Raw genomic sequence first — 20,411 nt, 5'->3', positions numbered from 1 at the left:
CTTTGTTGTCATAACAAAAAAGACGAGGCGCGCTACGTAGCCGCCGGCGCCCACTGCTAAAAGCACCTGTGCACTTGCGTCGAACAGGTAAGTCCATCGACACCCTTTGCAAATACGATCGTGCGTGTTCGAAACGACCTTTTTTTACCGTTTCTTGGGTACGAAAATAAAGAATTTCGAAACAGATTATACGTAGTACATTTTCGAAATTTCTAATGTGGTTCTGGACGATTCAACGAGAAGAAGTCTCGTACATTCTAACAAAAACTAAATATAGAAAATATATAAAAATAGAGTCTTTATTGTTGCTCCAATTGTTCGCTCGTGAGTAATTGAGTAATACATGTCTTAATTTTGCTGTGGGTTCCCTCATTGATTTTTTGACTTCTGGATCGTACGCTTGATGGTAGATAAGCAAACATAAATAAACCCACGTCGCAGATGGCTCGAAGATCGTGAACATCCGAAATAGTACCTACCACTCAGTACCGCGTGCGTGCTTGATTATAACCGCCCACGCAGGCCAACGACGTTCTACATCTGGCAATGCTCCGATACTTTATTATTTGATATATTTAGGAGTATCTATACGTGCGAGCATTTAAAATTTCTAAGGATTCATTTTAAAAGTTCAACGAATTAAACACAAAGGTTAATTGTTCAATACCGCACATGTTAAAAATTGAATACACGCGTGTACGATTATCTCACCTCTCGAGAGTTTATTATACGTATAACAATGAACGCGGCAAAAACATTGCTTCTTCCTTATGCGTTGTTTTGTCACCTACGTGTCTACATGAAATGAAGCTTATGAGAAACGAACACATCGCGTGTGCGTACGTGCGCGCGCGCGCCGCAGATCTCAAAGTAGAGTCACGTGGGTCGCACTTCTGTAGCAATGACATATATAGGTATATATACAAAAGTGGATCAGATGACCCAGAGAGAGTACAGTGCTTATGTGGTTGATATACACAGCAGCAGCAGAACAGCAGAACTCGCGCTCAGCTTGTAAGTGCATCCGAAACGTGTATCAGTACATCGCGAGCTCTTTAAGTACAGCTGAACTGAACACATTTACGTTAAGAATTACTTATCTAGTACTCGTATAGGGGTAAGCATAATGGTACGTTAACGACATGTTTTGGGCTTGCTTACATGCAGCCGCCGGTTGATAACTGAGCTGGAGCTACATAAGGCGAGACAACACATTGTTGACAGTGTAAAATTTCGTACACTTGACTAGGTATATAAAGTAGTAAATCATGTGTATACAATCATTCAAGTTTATTGTTTTTATGTTTATTGCCTGCAATTATATTGATGAGACTCTGCTCCATCGATAACAGGCTAATTCCAGTTTTATATGGTAATTTATCGTGTATTATTATATGTGAGCGTGTGTGTTTATGCAAACGTCGTCATAATAATATCGACAAGCTTTTGGATGAATATGTATTAAAAATAAGAGTCTTTCATTGATAAACATTCTGCGTCACGTTTAATTCTGTCAAATAATCGTAGCTAATTAAGCCAAATACCCTTTGTTGGGCAGTTTTCTTAATTTTAAAGTAAACACTGTCGTCTGCAATATTGACTTTTCTTATGTCGAATTTCTCACGTCGATGAATCATGCGGTTTTTCTTGCATCCGTTTGCAATGTCACGTTGTTTTTATTGCATTTTTGTAAAAAAACGTTCAATTAACCAAGTTTCTAATTTATTTTCTTTTAGATTGTCAAGCTATTGGAATATGTTATCTATCAGATGATTCATGAAAAATGGAGAAACCAAAGATCAGAAGACACTCAGTGTTAGAAGAACTGGATGAGGAGGATCCAACTGGTGCCATGAGGAGAACAGAAAGATTGTTTACTGGCCTGATAGTTTTAGGAATTGTTAATATTTTATGGAATGCTAGTATTCGAGTTACCAAGGTACATGATAATAAAATGCTTAACACTATTTCACTATGAGACTAAGTCATTAAATACTTTTTTTTTTCAGCATGTTCAGCCGTACGTTCTGGTTGATAGGCCATTTTTTGTCCTCTTTTTTAGAGCAGCCTTGTTAAGTTTGTATTGTCTTGGCTGGTGTATGTGGTCACCATGGAGGAGACGTATTTATGAAGAAATAATACTAGTACTTATCATTTTAATACATAATTTTATCAATTTTATAAAATTAGTAATAAATATATTTTCCGTAGGTTTTTAGGTATGGTAAAAAAAATGAAAATACATTCTATGTCAATGGTCTTCCTCGTATGAGTACCCCTTCATTTGTACCAATCAAATATGATGAAACCTCTGATGCAGAAGTTGTATTGAAGGAAAATACAATTAAGTTTAAGAATACAGTAGAAGTTCGCCAAATGTCTGATGAGGATGCAGCTGAAGCTCAGTGGTCTAGATTCAGCTACGATTTAACACTTGGTTTGGAACTCTTAGAAAAAGAAAAAAAGAAAAAACAGCCCATTTCAGAACATATTAAAATGGCTATTAGTTGTGCACTTTTTGTAAGTACATTATAAATTTTATAAAGATAAGGTCACTTTTATATGAAAAATGTTTTATTCAGTGGTCAATAGCACAATGCATGAGTTATCAAGGCACACAATTACTACCAACATCGTCTTTAGCTGTTTCTTCAGCATCATGCAGTGCCACAATTTTTATTTTATTAGGAATGTTCAATTGCTGTAGAGGACAACGTTTAAATATGACAGAGATGTTTGCAGTAATAGTTAGCAGTATAAGCCTTGTAGCTACCCTTGTAAGTTTATTGCATTAAAATTTACTGGAATTCTTAATTATGAAAACATTTTTTACTTTAGAAAATAGCTGAGCCTCCAGAAATTTTCAAAAACTTAAAAACATTTCCATCTGGCTTAAATCTGTGTTTCTTAAGTGGATTATTTTATGGAATTTTTATAGTTACTGTAAAAACAAAAACTTCTAGAAAAGAATTTGATATACCAATGTTGTATTCAATTATGGGGCTGTTTCTTTTTTTAATTGGATTACCAGGCCTTTATATGCTTGACCGAACAGGCATAGAATTGTTTGAGTGGCCTAATAATTATCAGTGGATATATTTAATAGTAAATGAAATCATTAGAACAGTATTCTGTGAAGTTTTCTGGCTATGGTAAGATCTTTAAACACCCTGCTTTAATGGATAAGGTTGAAAATTCAATGGATTCATATAATTTTTTCAGGGCGACAAGCATGGCAACACCAATTATAGCATTGCTGTCCATACCTTTATGTTTATCAGCAAGTTTTGTACTAGATATGCATAGTGTCATGGATCAAAAAAATGGGATACTTCGATGGATAATCTCATTTTTCCCAACTTTTTTTTCTGTGATATTTTTAATATTTGTAGTAATTTTTGACAATTGTGATCCTATGTATGAAATGGTGAAGTCAATTGCACAATCTTGTTCAAGGAAAAAAGTATTGATAAAGTAAGTAGCAAATTTCAAGCCTAAAAAATTCAAGAGACTATATTAAACACTTTATTTTCATTAATCAGGGTGTTGGATTCGGAAAAAGATCAAACTGAACAGCTTATTTGCACACAACCTCGGACACATGAAGCTTAACGTGACAATAATTTTAGAGCTTTGAGGAATTTGAACAATTATTTTATAACTAAGAATTAAAGAGCATCTGTGAATCCATTCCTTAAGATTGTTTAGAAAATACCCAGTTTTTTTTTCAAGATCATTCTTGAATGTGGTTGGGGGTTTTTTTTAATGAAAATGAAGATTCTAATAATTGTGAAGTCGCTCTGCATGACATAATGGTAAAGTAGATTCAAAAAACATTTTTCAATATTTCATATAACTACTTTTATGAATTAATTTTATTGACTAAAAAAATTATTCGACTAGTTCAGTTTTTTTCTACGTCGATGTTTAATAAGAGAAATGTCTTTTGACAATCAAAGTTTATTAACTGAATAATGCTACTGTTACAAGTCATTTATACTTGAGAAAAATGTTATTGAAATTAATTATAAGTTTTGCAATAATATCATATTGATTAGATATTTAACAGTTGATAAGAATTTCTAAAAAAGATTTATTTAAATTTGACTGAAGTTGATAAACATTTTTTTGAAAACTTCTAATTTAATATTTATGATTTAAAAATAATCTATTTCTGTCACATAAATGGGTTTTTTTTAAATCATAATTTGCAATGTATTTGCTTAATGACAAAAAGATAGAATCTTTCAATTTTTTGAAATTTGAAGGTAGTGCCAAACCAGGTTAAAACTGAAAGTTTTCAAACACATTTTTGGAATTCTGCGGAATATTTCTATAGAATACTCCACAGTGCTCCAAAAAAATTGAGACAAAAACCGTAAAAAAAAAAAATTCCTTACAAATCTAGGAAAACGGATTCGAAAATGTTTACTTTTATCTTGGCTTCGGTATTTCCTTGAATTAATTATAAAGATTTTAACTTTTATAATGTTAATAAGTTTGAGGTCTCTCAATAATTACATATCATGGTTTTTATGAATTATAATTGAGTGATAATTATTTATGTATATTGATGCAAAGTGCTGTTCTATTCCCGTTGCAATATTGAAAAGGTGCGTAGGACCAAAACAGATTTATACATTCAAAGCAGTTGAAGTAGTAGTAATACTTTCTTAGCCTAGTCACTAGATTCTCCATTTTTATTTCACTGTATAAATATGATCTGTATATTCGTGAGAAATTCATTGTATTCCATGGCTGTTTTACAGTTAAAATAGAAGCGCACATGTACCTAAGTTTTTTGCAGTTGTGAAGAGATTTTATTTCTACTAAGTTTTCTTAATTGTTTGTCAATTTTATACACGTAATTAATTGCGAGTTTGTTAGAGATAAAATTAAGCTATATCAGAAAATGTGATATCGTACGTTTCTGAATTGTTATACAGATTTTTATCGCCTATTGTTTATTCATAAATAATAAACGTTATAATTAGCTTGCAGTTCCTACCGATTTATGAACATAATGGTGCGCAACCTCCAGACCAAGTCTGACATATTAATTGTACCTATACGTATAGCGTTGAGTTGTATGATAATTGTAAGAAGTAAGTTTGTAAATAATTAGTATACTAATATAAGAACTTTATAAAATATAAAATATTTGTATGAATCGTCTGTAAAAACAAGAAATTTTATTAAAGTATGTGACCATTGTTTAAAAAAAAAGCTCGATTGTATTTATTTTTATATCGAGACAATTTTTTTGTCGTCCCCCGACAAATGAACGTGTCTCGCGCGGTAGGTTATCGAGGCCTTTTTTATAAACATATAACCTCAAGGCAACAACGAGTTTTTATTTATCATCACATCAAGAAATGCCCGATGTAACCGTGGCACGTGCTGCAAAAATCGCTCAGAACAGCAGCATCGACGGCGACGAGGTGTCAACGATGATGTAATGGTCGCAGCATTCGCAATTTCCAATCCAACATGAGGGGTAAAGCGATACCATTCCGACAATTATTTAGCCATCGTTATTTACAAAAGTTAATTGAGGAATGCAACAGCTGATAATGTGTGAAATATTATACTTTGTATCACAGACGAGCAAGACTACCCACGTCCTGGACTGGACAAGCGCGTCAGTTCGTTACGGTAAATGATTAAAATACAAACACATGAAAATAAACACGCGCTGCATAATCCATTGTGCTGTGCAGTGCCTTTTTTTCTCTCATTTCTTTTTTATGCAACCGTGCACATAATTGTAAGTAATTTGTTATCGGATATAATACAATGTTTGATGTATCTTTGCGTTACGAAGTATGCCAGCTGACACGACGTGGCCGAAAATCCCGTCGCGAAAGCCGCACGACCCGTTGATGAACAAGCCAAAGCCACCCTTCGTCGTCTCGCTTGGCAATAAACCGGCTAAAAATGTCGTCCAACTGCCGCATTCGCAGTGAGTCATATCGTTTGATTTTTTAACTCGATCACCTTTAAATTATGATCGGAAACGAACGACCGCGGCACAATGCGCACTATATTTCAGATTTATGAAAGCTGCACCTCAGGCTGCCAACAGAGATGCGAACCGTCGTTTTTTTCATGCTATCGGCGAGGATGCCTCGTCAGCCACTCAGCAACAGGTCAAAATGTAGGTTTTTTTTTCATCCACTTTGGAGCGGAATATCGTAAAAATTACACGAAAATCGCACGCTCACGCGCCTATTTTAGAGAGACGAGCGAGCAGCAATCAAGCGCCAAGACGTCCAAGTTGGAAGTCAACGGATCGGCGAATCAGAGCAATTCATACGAAAAGAGTCCATTCAGGACTATACGCGCCAGTCCGGAGTCGTCCGTGAATGCGTCGTTATCGTCATCATCGGCAGCGGCACAGGCAACGCGAATCAACGACAACGATGACGACGAAGATTCGCAGCAAAACAATTTGAAGAAAAATTGCTCTCGGGTATAGTGTTACAATGTATTCTCAGTAGTAGTAATTGACTACTTGCCATTTTCTTCTTCTTTTCTTTTTCTTCTTTTTTTTTCTCGCAAAAATTCTCGAGAAATTAATTCCAGGAGCTCGACTACGGCAACAACAACGATAACGCGAGACTCGTGAAAGGTACTCATCGATCTTACTATACGAAAAGTATAAAAAATTGAAATTTCGCGACTCGTTTTATTTTCTACCCACGCAACAGATGAGAAACAATCGAACCGATTTCGTTGCTGTCCACCTAGTAAGCAGCAGCAGCAGCAACAGCAGCAGTCGAGAAACGCGAGCACGGACTCGGACGCTTACTCGTCGGGCGTCACGTCGGAAACGACCTCGACGAAGAGCAAGCCCAAGACCTATCGGGTACGGCCGCGGAGCGTCATGCATCATCGCGCGAGCGAGCCACTGGCACCGCACGGCCGGAAATGTTGCTACGGTTCGGGTGCAGGCCAAGACAGCGAGGATCCCTGCTGCTGTAAGGATCATCTGCCTCTGCTATATCTAGATATTCGGCGTAAAACTGACAATGAGTCTACGGGTATCGTTCAGGCACCCGCTGCGAGTATTTGTGGCCGCAGATGTACGGCAGCAAGTGCGCGCCTCACTCGGAGCCCCAGATCGGGGCCACGAGATCGGCAGCCGGAACTTTCTCCGCTCCGCTGAAAAATCATCGATCGCGACGAAGCAGCTGCTTCATCGGCAACAGCGGCAACGGAGGTGCTGGTAGCGCGGCTAACAAAGATCTGCATCGAGCCACCTCGAACTTGGACCCTCGATCGCGCACCCCCGCCACGGCTGCCGCCGCCTCGGCCTACAAAAGGGACATCAAAACCAGCGCCGGCAGCCTCGATCATCATCGTCACAATCAGCATAATTATCATCGCGATCGTCGTCGCGGCCGTCGGGACGGCAAACGTCGATCGCCGCGAACGGAGACTCGGGCCGATCGAGACACGGAGATCGAGGACGAGGGCGCGGCCACGACGAGCACCGGCGACGAGATGAAGAAGCGCAACCAGCGGACGATCGACGAGCTGCTCAGCTCGCCGGAAACTCTCAAGTTGCTGCTGGCCAGGCAGTTACCCGCGGAGCATCAGTTGGCACTGGAGGCGCGCATCATGCAAATGTCCACGATGAGCCGACGCATCGATGCCCCGTCGTCGTCGTCGTTGCTCAACAAGTCGTAAGCGAGCTCGCGACAGGAGGGAGACAATCGGATGTAATAAACTGCAATTTTCGATATATAGCCCCCCCGACGCTGCTGCCGCTGCTTTGCTGGGATGACGTGAATGTTCATGAATGCGACTCGCTATTAGAGAGCATTTGTGTGTGTGTGCGTATGAGTCTGTGTGTATTATTTACGCGTATGCGAGTAATGTCAACTGCAACGTCGACGGCGACGACAACAACAACAACAGGGGGGGCTCGCAGATTATTATAACTGATTCGTTGCGCAATTTTCGTGATTTATATGTCAAGCTCATCGAACTTTTTTTTCTTCTCTTTTTTCGCACGTACTTTGCGCGTATTCGCACGCAGTTCGGCGGATCAACAGCAGCGCGGCACGAAGAAATTAAAATCGGAAACTGCGAAGGGTGAAAACGTAGCAGCAGCGACTACAGCAGCTACAAAAGATAATAATGCCAAGCTCGAAACGATTGAGAAACAGCAAGTCGTGGAAGACAAGCGCGTATTCAAATTAAAAACTCCGAGTAAGCGATCGATGTTGCGATTTATATATCTCTCTCCCCGTCTAATATATTTATAGAATTTTCGGAAGCGAATCCTTGGCTCTTTGTTCTATCTATATTTTCATCTGTGTACGATACAGTCATTCTCGGCTGCCTGATTTACGCCTTCGTGCTGTCGCTGCCCACCATCTACGATTACTTCTTTTACGAGGAGGAAGAGGAGGAGGACGAGGACTCGTACGAGGATCTGAGCTACGTCGAGATCGCCATCGACTACGTGGTCATCTCCGTGCAGCAGGTGATCGGTGGAATCTGGCAGGCCTTCGACAACTTATTCTTTTCAACGGTACAACAGCTTTTCTGACTCCTTTTTGTTTTATTAATTTTTTTCTTATAATGCTTTTGATGTCTCAACGATGCCGATACATTATTACAGAGCAAGTGCAAAAAGTGCAGCCGTGGGAGTACGATTTTCTAAGCAGAGAGAAGAAGAATATGGAAACGCTCGTTTCAACTTTTCGAAGGATGGATATCTGTTAAACTACGGTGTACACTTCGTCGCTTTTGTTTTATTTTTTTTTAATTTTTTTTTAAATAAGTTTTAGTCTATAAGTTATGTGTGCGTTCTCTTTCTCTCTCTTCTCTCCGATGGAAAATAAAAGAAAATGCAGCGAAAAAAAAGAATCCACATATTTTCCAGCGAATCCGCGATGGTAATCCGATAATTTGTTTACCGAGATAAGATACGTCGATGTGCGTGATATGTGTGTGTGTGTGTGTGTGCGTATGTACGCGAAAGCGCAGATCCAGCTTTAATGAAAAATCGCCGAGTTGAGTCTAAAAATAATAAATATATTCCAAGTCACTAGCGAAGCTTTTCGCCAACTATATTTTTAATGCAGTACTGAGCTGCTCCTCGGGGCTATATAGGTATACATGTGCGTGTTTGTGTGTAACATTGTGCAAATAAAAGAGTCCATGAGGCATATGTGTATATATACGTTGCTCGAGAAACCACATGGATGATATTTCGCATATTTTTTTGCGTGTTACTCTAGAGCGGCAGTAGCATTGAGTGAAAAAAAAGAAAAAAAAATGAGAAAAAAATGAGAAAAAAACAACATTTATTATAGGCCTCTGCTCGACACTTCTCATCTTACTGCTCTTTTGCTTGCTGCTGCTATGGTATGCACGCGCTGTATTAATACATGCTATACTTGATATTTAAGTGCACACGACGATATCCGACGCGCGGTATTAGCACACTCGGTAATGTGAAATATCTTCTCTTCGCTGTGGCACACATAGTTCTCTCTTTCTCTCTCTCTCTTTTCTTAGTGCAATTCACTTATCTCGCGAATAGCCGAGCAACGTGCGTATATATATAAGTACTACTTTTATCCGTATCTCTTGTGCTTCCTTCGCCGTCACCGCGCGAATCGCGAGTTCTGGCACCATGACGTCTGTATATTACGAGAGTTGATGTTTATGTGCATTTTTATTTCACACACTCAAGCACAGTATAAGCAGATCGTCAGGGTGCATAAAGCATAAAAATCGAGCGCGAGCGAATATCGAATCGGGATCGACGTACTCTCTGGAATCGCGTCGAGATCTCGTACAATTAAAAATATGATGATATACATTTATACATTGTATCGATCACTCGCTGCGTCTACACGTGACCGAAGCGTGTGCAGTGCACGCAACAAAGATCGGTAACGAATTTCCTTGATCTAATTCCTCCTCGCCGAATGTCCCGGCGATAATATATAGCGAACGTCGAGATCGAAAAGCAGCACCAAAGGAATAATCGAAGCGAGCGAGCTGTGCGAATATTACGCGCGATCGCGGATTATTGCCCTTGACTGCGGTAGTAGTGCATGTATACGTAACAGACGCTGGTATAACGTGCTCGTTAACCGATCTGTTATATCGTAGGCGTGATTATGGTAAGTAGCTCGATCGAGGCAGTCGAACGACGATGGACAAAAATAGATTCCGTTGCTGCTGTATCATGCTCGTTTCATATTATATGTTTGTCTAAATACATAAAATGCCGCATCGAACTCACACGTATATATACTTGGAGAGGCGCAGAGCTCACGCACGTGTGCAGCACTCGATATAAAATAACCAGAGAGACTCATGATGGTTTGTTGTGTGAAGAGATGAATATACTAATATACTCGAGTCTTACATACGTGTACATGGATCTGTTTCGTTGAGTGATCGACGCACGCCACGAATACGCTACTCGATACGCGCTCTAATGAGTTATTGTTTTTAATATGCCTCTCGCGTTAATCGCCTATGTACACATGTCTATTAATGTTTGTAAACAGTCCGTTTAACTGCCTGTGCGAGTGTGTGCTTTTAAACTTGCTTCTGACACTCTGGCTCGAAATCGTATATATAATACATACGATATCCTTACGAGTGCGATATCGAGCCGCGAAAAATTCGATAAACTTGAACAGCCTCCCGATCGTTGTTTTTATGAATTATATACACACGATGCGTGACGGATGTTACGAAAGATCCCTTGTATTGCAATATCTGAATAGCAATTGCGGCGATGCCTGCATAAGTACGGCAACAATTAAGAGCCGATCTCTCTGTTTCTCGTCTTTCTTTCTCTGCCGCGCGCACATCGCGAGGCTTATTGCGTCTATCGAACTTTTGATAAGGATTTTTCAGACTCGGGGCAAGGCGAACGCGTATGTATACGCAATACCATACATCGTTGCACCGCCTAAGTACTGTACGATGTATCGCGGCGATTCGTGTCACACGTTAATCGCTTTTGCCTACTGTATACTCACACACGAAACGATATGCTCGAATGCATTTGCATATTATAATGGACTATATAGCTGTTCATCGACCCTCCACAAACGGCTCGTTATTATTGCGAATCTAAGATTTTTATCGCTCAATCTTGTTGAGCTTCGCGAACGAGCGACGACTCTAGATATGAAAATAAAATGTCAACGGGGGGTCCAATTGCAGCTACGCAGATTACGATTACGATATTTGAGTATGTATAACGTATGTGTAATGTGTCTCGTGCATCGCTCGCCGTGGAGCTCCGTTTGTTTGTGCGACGACGTTTTATCATCTTGGCTTCTTTCTCTCTCTCTCTCTCTCTCTCTCGTGTGGCACACACACGCTCGTAATAATATCTTAATTCTATCGAGGCGTGAGTGTTATTTGTATGCGCGCGGCGCTCCGGACTCTGTCTCTCTCTCTCTTTCTCGCACTCGAGAGCCTCCTATACAGGGGACTTAGGAGTTGGGAGCTGCGGACACGCACTCGACGAGGCTACAAAGAGAGCTCGCGAGCACCGCCGACGCTCATTTCCCTTCTCGCTCCGATCCCGGCTTGGCTTACACAGTACAGCTCTCTCCTCCCGCAGCGCAGCCCAGTTCTCCAAGGAGAAAAATAAAATACTCAATTCTCGATTTTCGATTGTATCGAGATTTTTAGTGCTAGAGAAGCACCTGTCGTCGGCTGAGGATATTACTAGCGAGTCGTGCGTGCCCCCCCGTACAACGTCTAGTCGCTAGCCAACTACCGAGAGAAGCAGCAGCAGCCACGTGTTGAACTTGCTCGACTCGAGTGCCTGTGCCAAAAAAGTAAGTCTATGATATTTAGCTTTCACTAATATTAGTCACGCGATGTCGTCGATATGTCGCCGCCTTACCGGTAAAAGCAAACACACATCCACATTACGAACGGTTAATTTATCTTGCACAAAGCAGCTCTCTTTCTCCGTTCCGAACATCTGTGATATTTTGAATCGAAATCACACGCACGAGTGAAAAATATAAAATACTCAAAATCACGCTACAATGATTTCCAGAAAAAAAAATAGAAAGCTCCTAAAAATGATCAAATTCAAAAATTAAGAGACGACCAAATTAATTTTAAATCTGCCGCTCCAATTCTAGTTCGTTGTAACACGCATCAGCTGGACAGCGGTCTGTGTCCTCTGGCAGTGCACGTGTCGTCGCCAGCTTCTGAATTCTTCTCACATCGCTGCTGACCAGCAACACGACAGGACGTCTCTCACCCATCATCTGCGGAGCAAGTGTTGTAACATAGACCTATCCCTTACAAGAAAAAAAATCAAATAAAATGGCAAACGGAGTCAACGGAGTACTGCCAGCTACCAAGAACCACAACGATGAGTTCCACAACGGCGAGAACGAAGATGGCCTGACGGCCATGCAGCTCTTTTCCACGGGCGAAGGACTCACCTACAATGACTTCATCATACTGCCTGGCTTCATCGATTTCACCGCCGACGAGGTCGACCTACATTCGCCACTGACGAAGAAGATCACCCTCAAGGCGCCGCTCGTCTCCTCGCCCATGGACACCGTCACCGAGTCCGATATGGCCATCGCCATGGCTCTCTGCGGTGGTATTGGCATCATCCATCACAACTGCACCTCCGAGTACCAGGCCAACGAAGTACACAAGGTACGTGTTTCTCTTTTTCTTTTCTTTTTCTGTACCTTTATTTATTTTACCCTTGCACAGCGTAACGCATTAACGCTTTGAATGGGAGATACGCGGGCAGAAAATACGTCTTTATGCGCTTGATAAATGACGTTCCACATTCAAACTGTTCTTATTATGCTTGACCGATAGCTTGTGCAACTTAGCAATTATTCAAGATTTATATTTGCCTGTATCTTTGTCGGATCACAAATCCACTACAAAGCTATCATATCAATTTACAAAGATAATCGATGCAACCTTTTAATTTCTTGTAAACTTCTTGAAGCTTTGTCTTTTTGGAGTGTGTATTAAATTATATAAAAGCATTGCTCAATTCAATGAGATTAGCTATTATGAGTGTCGGTTTGACCTGCATTTCTTGACTTCCATGCCTAATGCTATTAAATGAGTCCATACAATATTGATTTTCATAAGGAATCATTTCTTACATGAATACTCTTACTTATGAAATATTTTAAATTTTTCATAAATTTTTGCAGGTGAAAAAATACAAACATGGTTTTATTCTCAACCCAGTGGTACTTTCTCCAAATCACACAGTCGCAGATGTGATGAATGTTAAGGCTACTCATGGTTTTTGTGGAATACCAATTACAGCTAATGGCAAACTTGGCGGCAAACTTCTAGGTATGGTAACATCAAGAGACATTGACTTTTTGGATGAAACTGCAACCCAACAAAATGTCAAATTAGAGAATGTCATGACACCATTCAAAAATTTAATTACTGCTCCATCTGGAGTTACTTTGCCAGAAGCTAATGCTCTTTTGGAAAAATCCAAAAAAGGAAAGTTGCCAATTATCAATGACAAAGATGAATTGATAGCATTAATGGCAAGAACTGATTTGAAGAAAAATCGCAGCTATCCAAATGCCAGTAAAGATGAAAACAAGCAATTGCTTGTCGGAGCTGCAATTGGAACCCGACCTGCAGACAGGCTCAGACTCCAACACTTAGTAAACGCTGGTGTAGATGTTGTAGTTTTAGATTCATCTCAAGGAAATTCAATTTACCAAATAGATATGATTAAGTTCATTAAGTCAACTTACCCAGATTTACAAGTCATTGCTGGTAATGTAGTAACTGTTAATCAAGCAAAAAATCTTATTGCTGCTGGAGCTGATGGTTTGAGAGTAGGAATGGGCTCAGGATCTATTTGCATTACTCAAGAAGTTATGGCAGTAGGTAGGCCACAAGGAACAGCTGTTTATAAAGTTTCAGCTTATGCCAAAAAGCATGGAGTTCCAATTATTGCTGATGGTGGTATTCAGTCTATTGGGCATATTACCAAAGCTTTAAGTATAGGTGCAAGTGCAGTAATGATGGGATCTTTGCTTGCTGGAACTTCAGAAGCTCCGGGTGAGTACTTCTTCAGTGATGGAGTGAGGCTAAAAAAATACAGGGGTATGGGCTCTATTGAAGCTATGGACAGAAAAGATGCCAATGGTTCAGCCATGGACCGCTACTTCCACAATGAAATGGATAAACTCAAAGTTGCCCAAGGAGTCAGTGGATCTATTGTAGATAAAGGTACAGTTCTGAAATTCTTGCCATATCTCCAGTGTGGAATCAAGCATGGCTGCCAAGACATTGGAGCAAGATCCCTTGCTGCTCTTAGAGATATGATGTACAATGGTGAATTAAGATTCGAAAAGAGAACAAATTCTGCTCAACAAGAAGGCAATGTTCATGGGCTGTTCTCTTATGAAAAAAGACTTTTCTAAGATAACGCTACGTCTATTGTAAAAACTCATTAGCTGTTTATATAATGCATCAGTACTTGTATTTTATGAAATGCCAATGACCTCGGCCCGAAAAAAACTCAGCAGTAACTAGTTATGCAAAAATAATCTGCGTCCGAAATATTTGTAACATGCACTAATTACATCTGAGTTTATCCGATGCATAATAATGGACTTTGTACCTGGTGCATAGTTTCATAACTGTAGTTTTTTTACGTTTGACTAATTATATTTTGTGAAACGAGAATGAAATGTAACTTGAGTTAAGACAGGTTTTTTATTTTTTCAATTTTCGGTGTAGTAACGGAATTTTGTGTAAATGTGTACTTATGTTTTTATGGCCCTATGACGTCTTCTGTATCAAAAAAGTCTAATTTGAGTTTTTAAATTTATAATTGTTATATAATAAAAAATTATTAAAAATGTTTGTGTAACATTGTTCAAGATTTGAAATAATTAAATACTCTGTACATAAATACACATTTTATTATTAATATGTACAAAATGAAAACTCTTTTGAGTAAAATATATATAACTTATGGGATCAGTATGAAATCATTCAATATTTTGTATCTTTTTAGATTACTTCGACCAATTATAATCAACATATATTACAATTCCTAATATGTGTTATTTTATATGCATTTTTATGTACGCATTTGAAGGCAAAACTTTCGTTTGATGTAAGGAATCTCGAAATCTGTAAAAAAATTGTAGCTGTGTTATTTAATAAAAAATGTAAGCAATTATATTCACTTGGTTAAATTTCACAAAGCCTTTCATTGTTACATGATCATTGGATAGAGTGTTATGCAGAAAATGATTGACAAAATTATTTAATTTCATATTATTTTTATAAAATATCCTTAAGAAAATACAAGTAATCTCAAAATATGAGAAAAGACATATGTATATACAAAATATTTTTCTTAAGCATTAGAAATTCGAGATAAAGATATATTTGAAAAAATATCTATTTACATGTATGAAATCAAAAAAAAGAAGTGATAATTTTGATTTAAACTGTTGTAGAAGATATTTCCATGGTATCCTTAGATATTTCTTTAAAATAACAACAATACAAAAACAAACGAAAACTTGTTTTTTTTAAACAATCATTGTAGCACGCGTATCACTTGATTCAATTAAAATATTAAGACACATTTAGATCAAATCAAACCAATGTGTTAAATTGAATATTACTAAAAATATCTAATAGTGATAAAATATTGTATTCTCCATGTGTAAACAATTCATTTTATCAATTGTAAAATTTGCATTCATTCATGCATGCCACAATGTACAAACAAACAATATCTTTTTCAAAAACTAGGAAAGCTCAGCGCTACTATGCGTAGCATATCTCCTTGTCCATGCACGAGCTATTTGTTCAAACCTAGTTCTATCATTCATATACATTTCTCCTAATTCTGGTTCCATGCACACCTGAAATATTAAATTCAAATTAATATTTGTAAAAGTTATCTCTCAGAATACTTTTTCCAATCTTACCTGACAATAAGGATCTGTAAGCAAACTTTGGACACTAATTAAGACCTTTGATATTGTCAATGCTAATGACCAATTATGGTGTATAGAATCAATACCAACATCTCCATGTCTTGATACATTTGGATGGAGAATTTTGGTTAAAAATCGTACAACTGGTGGTCTCATTGGGTAACTAAAAGAAAAAGGTATTTTAATTTTTATACATGAAATTTTATAATCCTTTTTATTATTTAAAAATTTTTTTTCACTATTGCTATCTTTACCTAAATGGAACTTGCAGATATAAATAAAACAACCCTCCTTCATAAGGACTACCAGCTGGTCCAGTAATAGTAGCTTGCCAATGACAACAATTCTGATCTAGAGGAGTTGCTTGTATACCCTCTGGAGGGTCGTTCCTTAAACCTCTCAGTTCAATACGCAATCTGTTGCCTCGCCAAGAGTTTTCTTCACCTCTGAAAGGTCTTAAACAATATAAAGATATTTGTGACAAACAAGTTTTACATGGAGCTGATGCTGCAAGCCTATCATAGACTTTGTACCAGTTAGTAATACTTTCATTGGATGGTTTGAATAATGGCCAACGTTTTTTCACAAATTTTTCCCACAAATCAGGTGGCATGTGATTTGATAACAAATTGAACCACCTTCTGCAAACATTGGCTACACACCACAAACTTATATCATCCAGATAACGGAAAATAGCTAAAAGAACTTCTGGTGGTAGCCTATTCACTAAGCCTTGCTCATTTAGTCCTTTATAATGCTCATGATCTTTATAATTCGTCAACATATCCAGTCTATTTGATAAATTCCAAAGACGAGATGGCTCTCCCTTTTCTGCAAATACCTGACAGTTTCTAGCAGGTTGGTATAATCCATGATTTTCTTGATCTGGTTCATCGTTAGGCAAAGATTCATCTTCAGGACTTTGAAAGTCATCTTCCAGAACATCGAGTTGCTGATTATTTTCAAAATCTTGCCTTATCTGAAGAAGATTCAAGTTCATATCTTGATGATTATCTTGTTCAAGGTTGTCATCGATGTGATCCAAGTGATTTGCAGCATCATCATTATTGACAGGTAAAGCATTTTGGCGATCATCCAATCTTTCTCCAACACGATTATTAAAGTGTTGAAGAAAGTAATGAGCGCCTAAATTCTGTACAGGAGAATTTGATGGACTCGAGACTAGTGGAGTAGATTCTTGAGAAGAATTTCGTGAATAATCTGTGCGACTTGTTCTCTGATCATTGTTGAAATAAAGATCCACAGGTTCGTCATTGCCTGAATCTTCGTCATCGGTTTTCTACAAATGAACGAAATGATAGGTTTCATGCTTGCAATTGAAAATATAACAATTAGTATTTACACAAAGTCAGTTGCATTACCTCACTGAAAATCGGCACGTTGAGTAATCCAATGTCATCGGGAAACAGGAAAGCATGGCAAGTCGCGCAAACTGGCTCGTCGAAGCATGGCCCGTAGAAACCATTACAGACGTAACACGCACTGGTCTGTCGGCATAAAAAAAGGCTCGTTATAGTGATATTGGATACATAAGGGATTATCGAGACGCAGATTCTGTGCGAAGGAGTTTGGAGCACACTCGACGTACTCACCGAGAATTCAAACTCCGGACAGAGCAGGAACTGGGGATTGACGAGGGCGACTGCACCCTCGAGCTGCTCGTCGTCGTCGTCGTCCTCGAGGTCGGACACGAGGTTCGACTCGTCCGGGCGTTCGATCACTTGATCGTTGTTACCATTGTCAAGATAATTGGCACGGCAGACGTTGTCTTCGGCCATGGCCATGTTGACACAGGATATATATAATAATCGCGCGAGCGATATGCAGTGTTAGCAAGTACTTCTGTATATCTATAATCGCGAGTTGCTCTCTCTGGTCGTGTGCTATGTGCGCCTCTCGACGTCGTTGTCGTCGTCGTCGTCGTTCGTTGCCGCCGCGATGTCGTCGCTCACATTGCTATAATAATATGATCTCACGACTCCTCATGCACGCACGACACTATAACAACGAAAGCTGCACACGAATATATGTGTGCCTTTAGCAGTTTTACCGAACGACTCGTATTAATGTACACACGCTCAATTGCACACAACGGGCGCAGAGACTACATACTTGTGCGCGAATATCATGTGTAACTTGCAAGTCAATATGTGTGAGTGTATGCCTCCTATATGCGTTGAGACATTTTGAGAGCTCTACTACTCGCGAATGTGTGTATCGTAACTCGTAAGTAAGTACGCATACGTATTCCCGTGGTCACTGGTCTGTGTGCAGTAGTCAGTGCAAAACACGGCTCGCATATATACATGTATAGAACACCACTCTATACACACTGACACAAAGTTGTTATTGTTATAGGCGGCCTGGCGCGCGCTGCGCTGGGTGTCGGGTGCTACAGTCACTCGCGGCGATGATGATAATATTATATGTTTGCAGTGGTACAGTCAATGCGGCCGGACGACTGCGCTACGCTGCCTGCACCTAACAATTGAACTGCACGAGTACTGTGCAGACTGCAGATACCGTACTTATCGCTGCGAGCTACTACCATCGTCGTATTACACACGCGTTTTTCGCCTTACCCACCGCCAGGCATCTCGGAGTTCGGAGTCGCGCGAATCTATATGCGCGTGTATCACTGATCACTGCAGCTCGGTTGGCAATTGTGACGACGCTTGCGGCGCGAAGCGGAACGAATTCGCGCAGAGCCCCACATTATACGTTGATGTGCGTGTGCAGGAATTTTGGGACTGATGTAACTAGGCGAGTTCAGTGACTTTTGTTGGGCGCCAGCGGTGACGCAAATTTTTCTAGCTTCCGGTTGCATAGGGTTTTACTATGAAGTATACTCATATAGTGATATTGAATTTATCTAGGCTCTTCTATAAAATGTGGGCTTGTGTCAGTCGAATCACGATACGCTCTGTTTTGTGAAAAGTATAATTGCATTGAATTTGACACTTTAATTTTCAGGTTTCCCTTAGAGATGTACAGTTGACCAAACTCAAATCAATTGTTTGAGTTCCAAGTTCCAAGTTCGTTTTTTGAACTGTTGGGAGTTTTCTCAAATTTGTTCATTCCTCGTTAGTTTCAATGCGAATCGTTTGAATATATATATTTATTTTTTTGAAACAATAATGCATCGAAACAAAAATGAAGTGAGTCACGAGAAAGGAAACAATTTTAGGAAAAACTGATAATTTCCAGATTATGTAATTACTAGGAAATGCAAAAATAGACAATATTTTATACGAAAAGTTTACGAGAAAAGCTCAAGCTAATATCTGTATCTCCGTTTAATACAATGTGAAATCAACATTTTTGAATTTTCAGGAAAGCTAATGGAAAGGGGTGAAATTATTTGAAAATATTTTTTATTCATGTCTTTTTGATTTTAAGATGTTTTTTATGCAAGGCTCTTAATGTATCATAATTTCATTTTTATAGAAATCATAACAAAAATATAATCATAGTTGTAACGATCTCCACATGTATCGATCGCAAAAAGTGTAACCCAAATAATTTCATTTCTTGATCGGTACACCTGCTGATGAACGTGCGTATTTGCTTCAGACTTTCATTTATTGAAAATATGCATTAATTGAATTTCATAATTGTCTGTCATATTTTTTAAATCGATGTATAAAATCGTTTACTCTCAATTGCTCCGAATAACAAGTACACAGAGAGCAGGAATGAAAAAGCTGCACGTTCTAAGAAAAAAACTACTTGCAACCGAATTTTATTACGGTGCCTGCTAGCCGTGTGCAATATAAAATAACTCTGATATGCGTTGCGTTGCGTGCGTGCGTATAATAAAAAAAACGAGCCCCCGAACAAACAAACAAACCGAAAAAAAAACTGCTCGGGCATTCTCAGAACGGCGAGGATCGTTATAAAAATCTTTTTGCGCGCGAGAGTGGAGCGCGGCGCGCTTTAGCATGTACCCATATAACGATCGGCAGCGATGTTCTTGTTAATTTTTCGGAGCAACGGTTATCATTAACCCTCGCTTTCTCTCTCTCTCTCTTTTAAATTTTTACATCTCTTAAGCTCGATGCGTGCATACACGCATATTATAAAAAACGAGTGAGAGCCCAGCCGAGCGAGCTCGTTGAGAAAAATCGTTACGGGGTGCGTTACGCGGGATTCTTTTGTACACGCGTGGATGAGCTATACTGGATATGCTGCTACTAGTCGTCGCCTCCGTATTATTAGCATATGAAACTTTGAGTTTCGTTTATGTGTCTTTGCTACTGATCTGCCACTAGTCTCTCTGACTGGTAGCGAATTTTTTGCTCCATTTTCTCGTGCCGTATAGTTATGAATCGTCACCGAGTTTTTCATGCTGCTCTCTCCTTCCCTCCCAGCTCTTATACAGATATACAACGTCAAGGAAAC

At 39.1% G+C, this 20,411-nt stretch overlaps 4 protein-coding genes across 9 annotated transcripts; 3 read left to right on the top strand and 1 right to left on the bottom strand.

The window, feature by feature from the left end:
- On the top strand, window positions 1–5,169 carry LOC106660052 (solute carrier family 35 member F5). 6 transcript variants are annotated; one of them, XM_014382876.2, is made up of 8 exons: window positions 1–87; window positions 1,737–1,939; window positions 2,010–2,144; window positions 2,212–2,520; window positions 2,583–2,777; window positions 2,839–3,152; window positions 3,223–3,474; window positions 3,543–3,633. In XM_014382876.2, exons 2-8 carry the CDS (start codon window positions 1,784–1,786, stop codon window positions 3,610–3,612), a joined length of 1,431 nt encoding a protein of 476 aa, XP_014238362.1. In that variant the 5' UTR covers window positions 1–87; window positions 1,737–1,783; the 3' UTR covers window positions 3,613–3,633. The 6 variants fall into 6 exon arrangements, with proteins under 6 accessions (XP_014238362.1, XP_014238363.1, XP_014238358.1 ...); XM_014382877.2 differs by lacking the exon at window positions 1–87 and adding an exon at window positions 917–1,014 and having other exon boundaries at window positions 3,543–5,169; XM_014382872.2 differs by lacking the exon at window positions 1–87 and adding an exon at window positions 1,021–1,117.
- Window positions 5,170–7,817: 2,648 nt separating this feature from the next.
- LOC111693996 lies at window positions 7,818–9,298 on the top strand. Its single transcript, XM_023460413.1, has 3 exons — window positions 7,818–8,217; window positions 8,337–8,542; window positions 8,633–9,298. The coding sequence occupies exons 1-3, from the start codon at window positions 7,977–7,979 to the stop codon at window positions 8,672–8,674; spliced, it is 489 nt and encodes a 162-aa protein (XP_023316181.1). The 5' UTR covers window positions 7,818–7,976; the 3' UTR covers window positions 8,675–9,298.
- Window positions 9,299–11,500: 2,202 nt separating this feature from the next.
- LOC106660087 (inosine-5'-monophosphate dehydrogenase-like) lies at window positions 11,501–14,909 on the top strand. Its single transcript, XM_014382926.2, has 3 exons — window positions 11,501–11,834; window positions 12,150–12,684; window positions 13,206–14,909. Exons 2-3 carry the CDS (start codon window positions 12,337–12,339, stop codon window positions 14,448–14,450), a joined length of 1,593 nt encoding a protein of 530 aa, XP_014238412.1. The 5' UTR covers window positions 11,501–11,834; window positions 12,150–12,336; the 3' UTR covers window positions 14,451–14,909.
- A 394-nt stretch (window positions 14,910–15,303) lies between these two features.
- On the bottom strand, window positions 15,304–18,607 carry LOC106660075. Its single transcript, XM_014382908.2, has 5 exons — window positions 17,603–18,607; window positions 17,372–17,497; window positions 16,244–17,289; window positions 15,981–16,152; window positions 15,304–15,914 (listed from the first exon to the last, which is right to left on the bottom strand). Exons 1-5 carry the CDS (start codon window positions 17,792–17,794, stop codon window positions 15,798–15,800), a joined length of 1,653 nt encoding a protein of 550 aa, XP_014238394.1. The 5' UTR covers window positions 17,795–18,607; the 3' UTR covers window positions 15,304–15,797.
- Window positions 18,608–20,411: the final 1,804 nt, after the last annotated feature.

This window comes from Trichogramma pretiosum, unplaced genomic scaffold (assembly GCF_000599845.2).
Source record: "Trichogramma pretiosum strain Unisexual culture from Peru unplaced genomic scaffold, Tpre_2.0 scaffold29, whole genome shotgun sequence".
NCBI classification, from domain to species: Eukaryota; Metazoa; Arthropoda; class Insecta; order Hymenoptera; family Trichogrammatidae; genus Trichogramma; species Trichogramma pretiosum.
This window is presented reverse-complemented; position numbering and strand designations above follow the sequence as displayed.

Bases quoted from the DNA above. Each gene is read 5' to 3' on its own strand.
- LOC106660052 (XM_014382877.2), top strand. From the start codon at position 1,784: ATGGAGAAACCAAAGATCAGAAGACACTCAGTGTTAGAAGAACTGGAT. The intron at 1,940-2,009 runs GTACATGATAAT...TTTTTTTTTCAG, and splicing joins CTAGTATTCGAGTTACCAAG to CATGTTCAGCCGTACGTTCT. The intron at 2,521-2,582 runs GTAAGTACATTA...TGTTTTATTCAG, and splicing joins CTATTAGTTGTGCACTTTTT to TGGTCAATAGCACAATGCAT.
- LOC111693996 (XM_023460413.1), top strand. From the start codon at position 7,977: ATGTCAAGCTCATCGAACTTTTTTTTCTTCTCTTTTTTCGCACGTACT. The intron at 8,218-8,336 runs GTAAGCGATCGA...TGTACGATACAG, and splicing joins ATTCAAATTAAAAACTCCGA to TCATTCTCGGCTGCCTGATT. The intron at 8,543-8,632 runs GTACAACAGCTT...ACATTATTACAG, and splicing joins ACAACTTATTCTTTTCAACG to AGCAAGTGCAAAAAGTGCAG.
- LOC106660087 (XM_014382926.2), top strand. From the start codon at position 12,337: ATGGCAAACGGAGTCAACGGAGTACTGCCAGCTACCAAGAACCACAAC. The intron at 12,685-13,205 runs GTACGTGTTTCT...AAATTTTTGCAG, and splicing joins AGGCCAACGAAGTACACAAG to GTGAAAAAATACAAACATGG.
- LOC106660075 (XM_014382908.2), bottom strand. From the start codon at position 17,794: ATGGCCATGGCCGAAGACAACGTCTGCCGTGCCAATTATCTTGACAAT. The intron at 17,498-17,602 runs GTGAGTACGTCG...TTATGCCGACAG, and splicing joins GTCCGGAGTTTGAATTCTCG to ACCAGTGCGTGTTACGTCTG. The intron at 16,153-16,243 runs GTAAAGATAGCA...TTTTTCTTTTAG, and splicing joins TATCTGCAAGTTCCATTTAG to TTACCCAATGAGACCACCAG.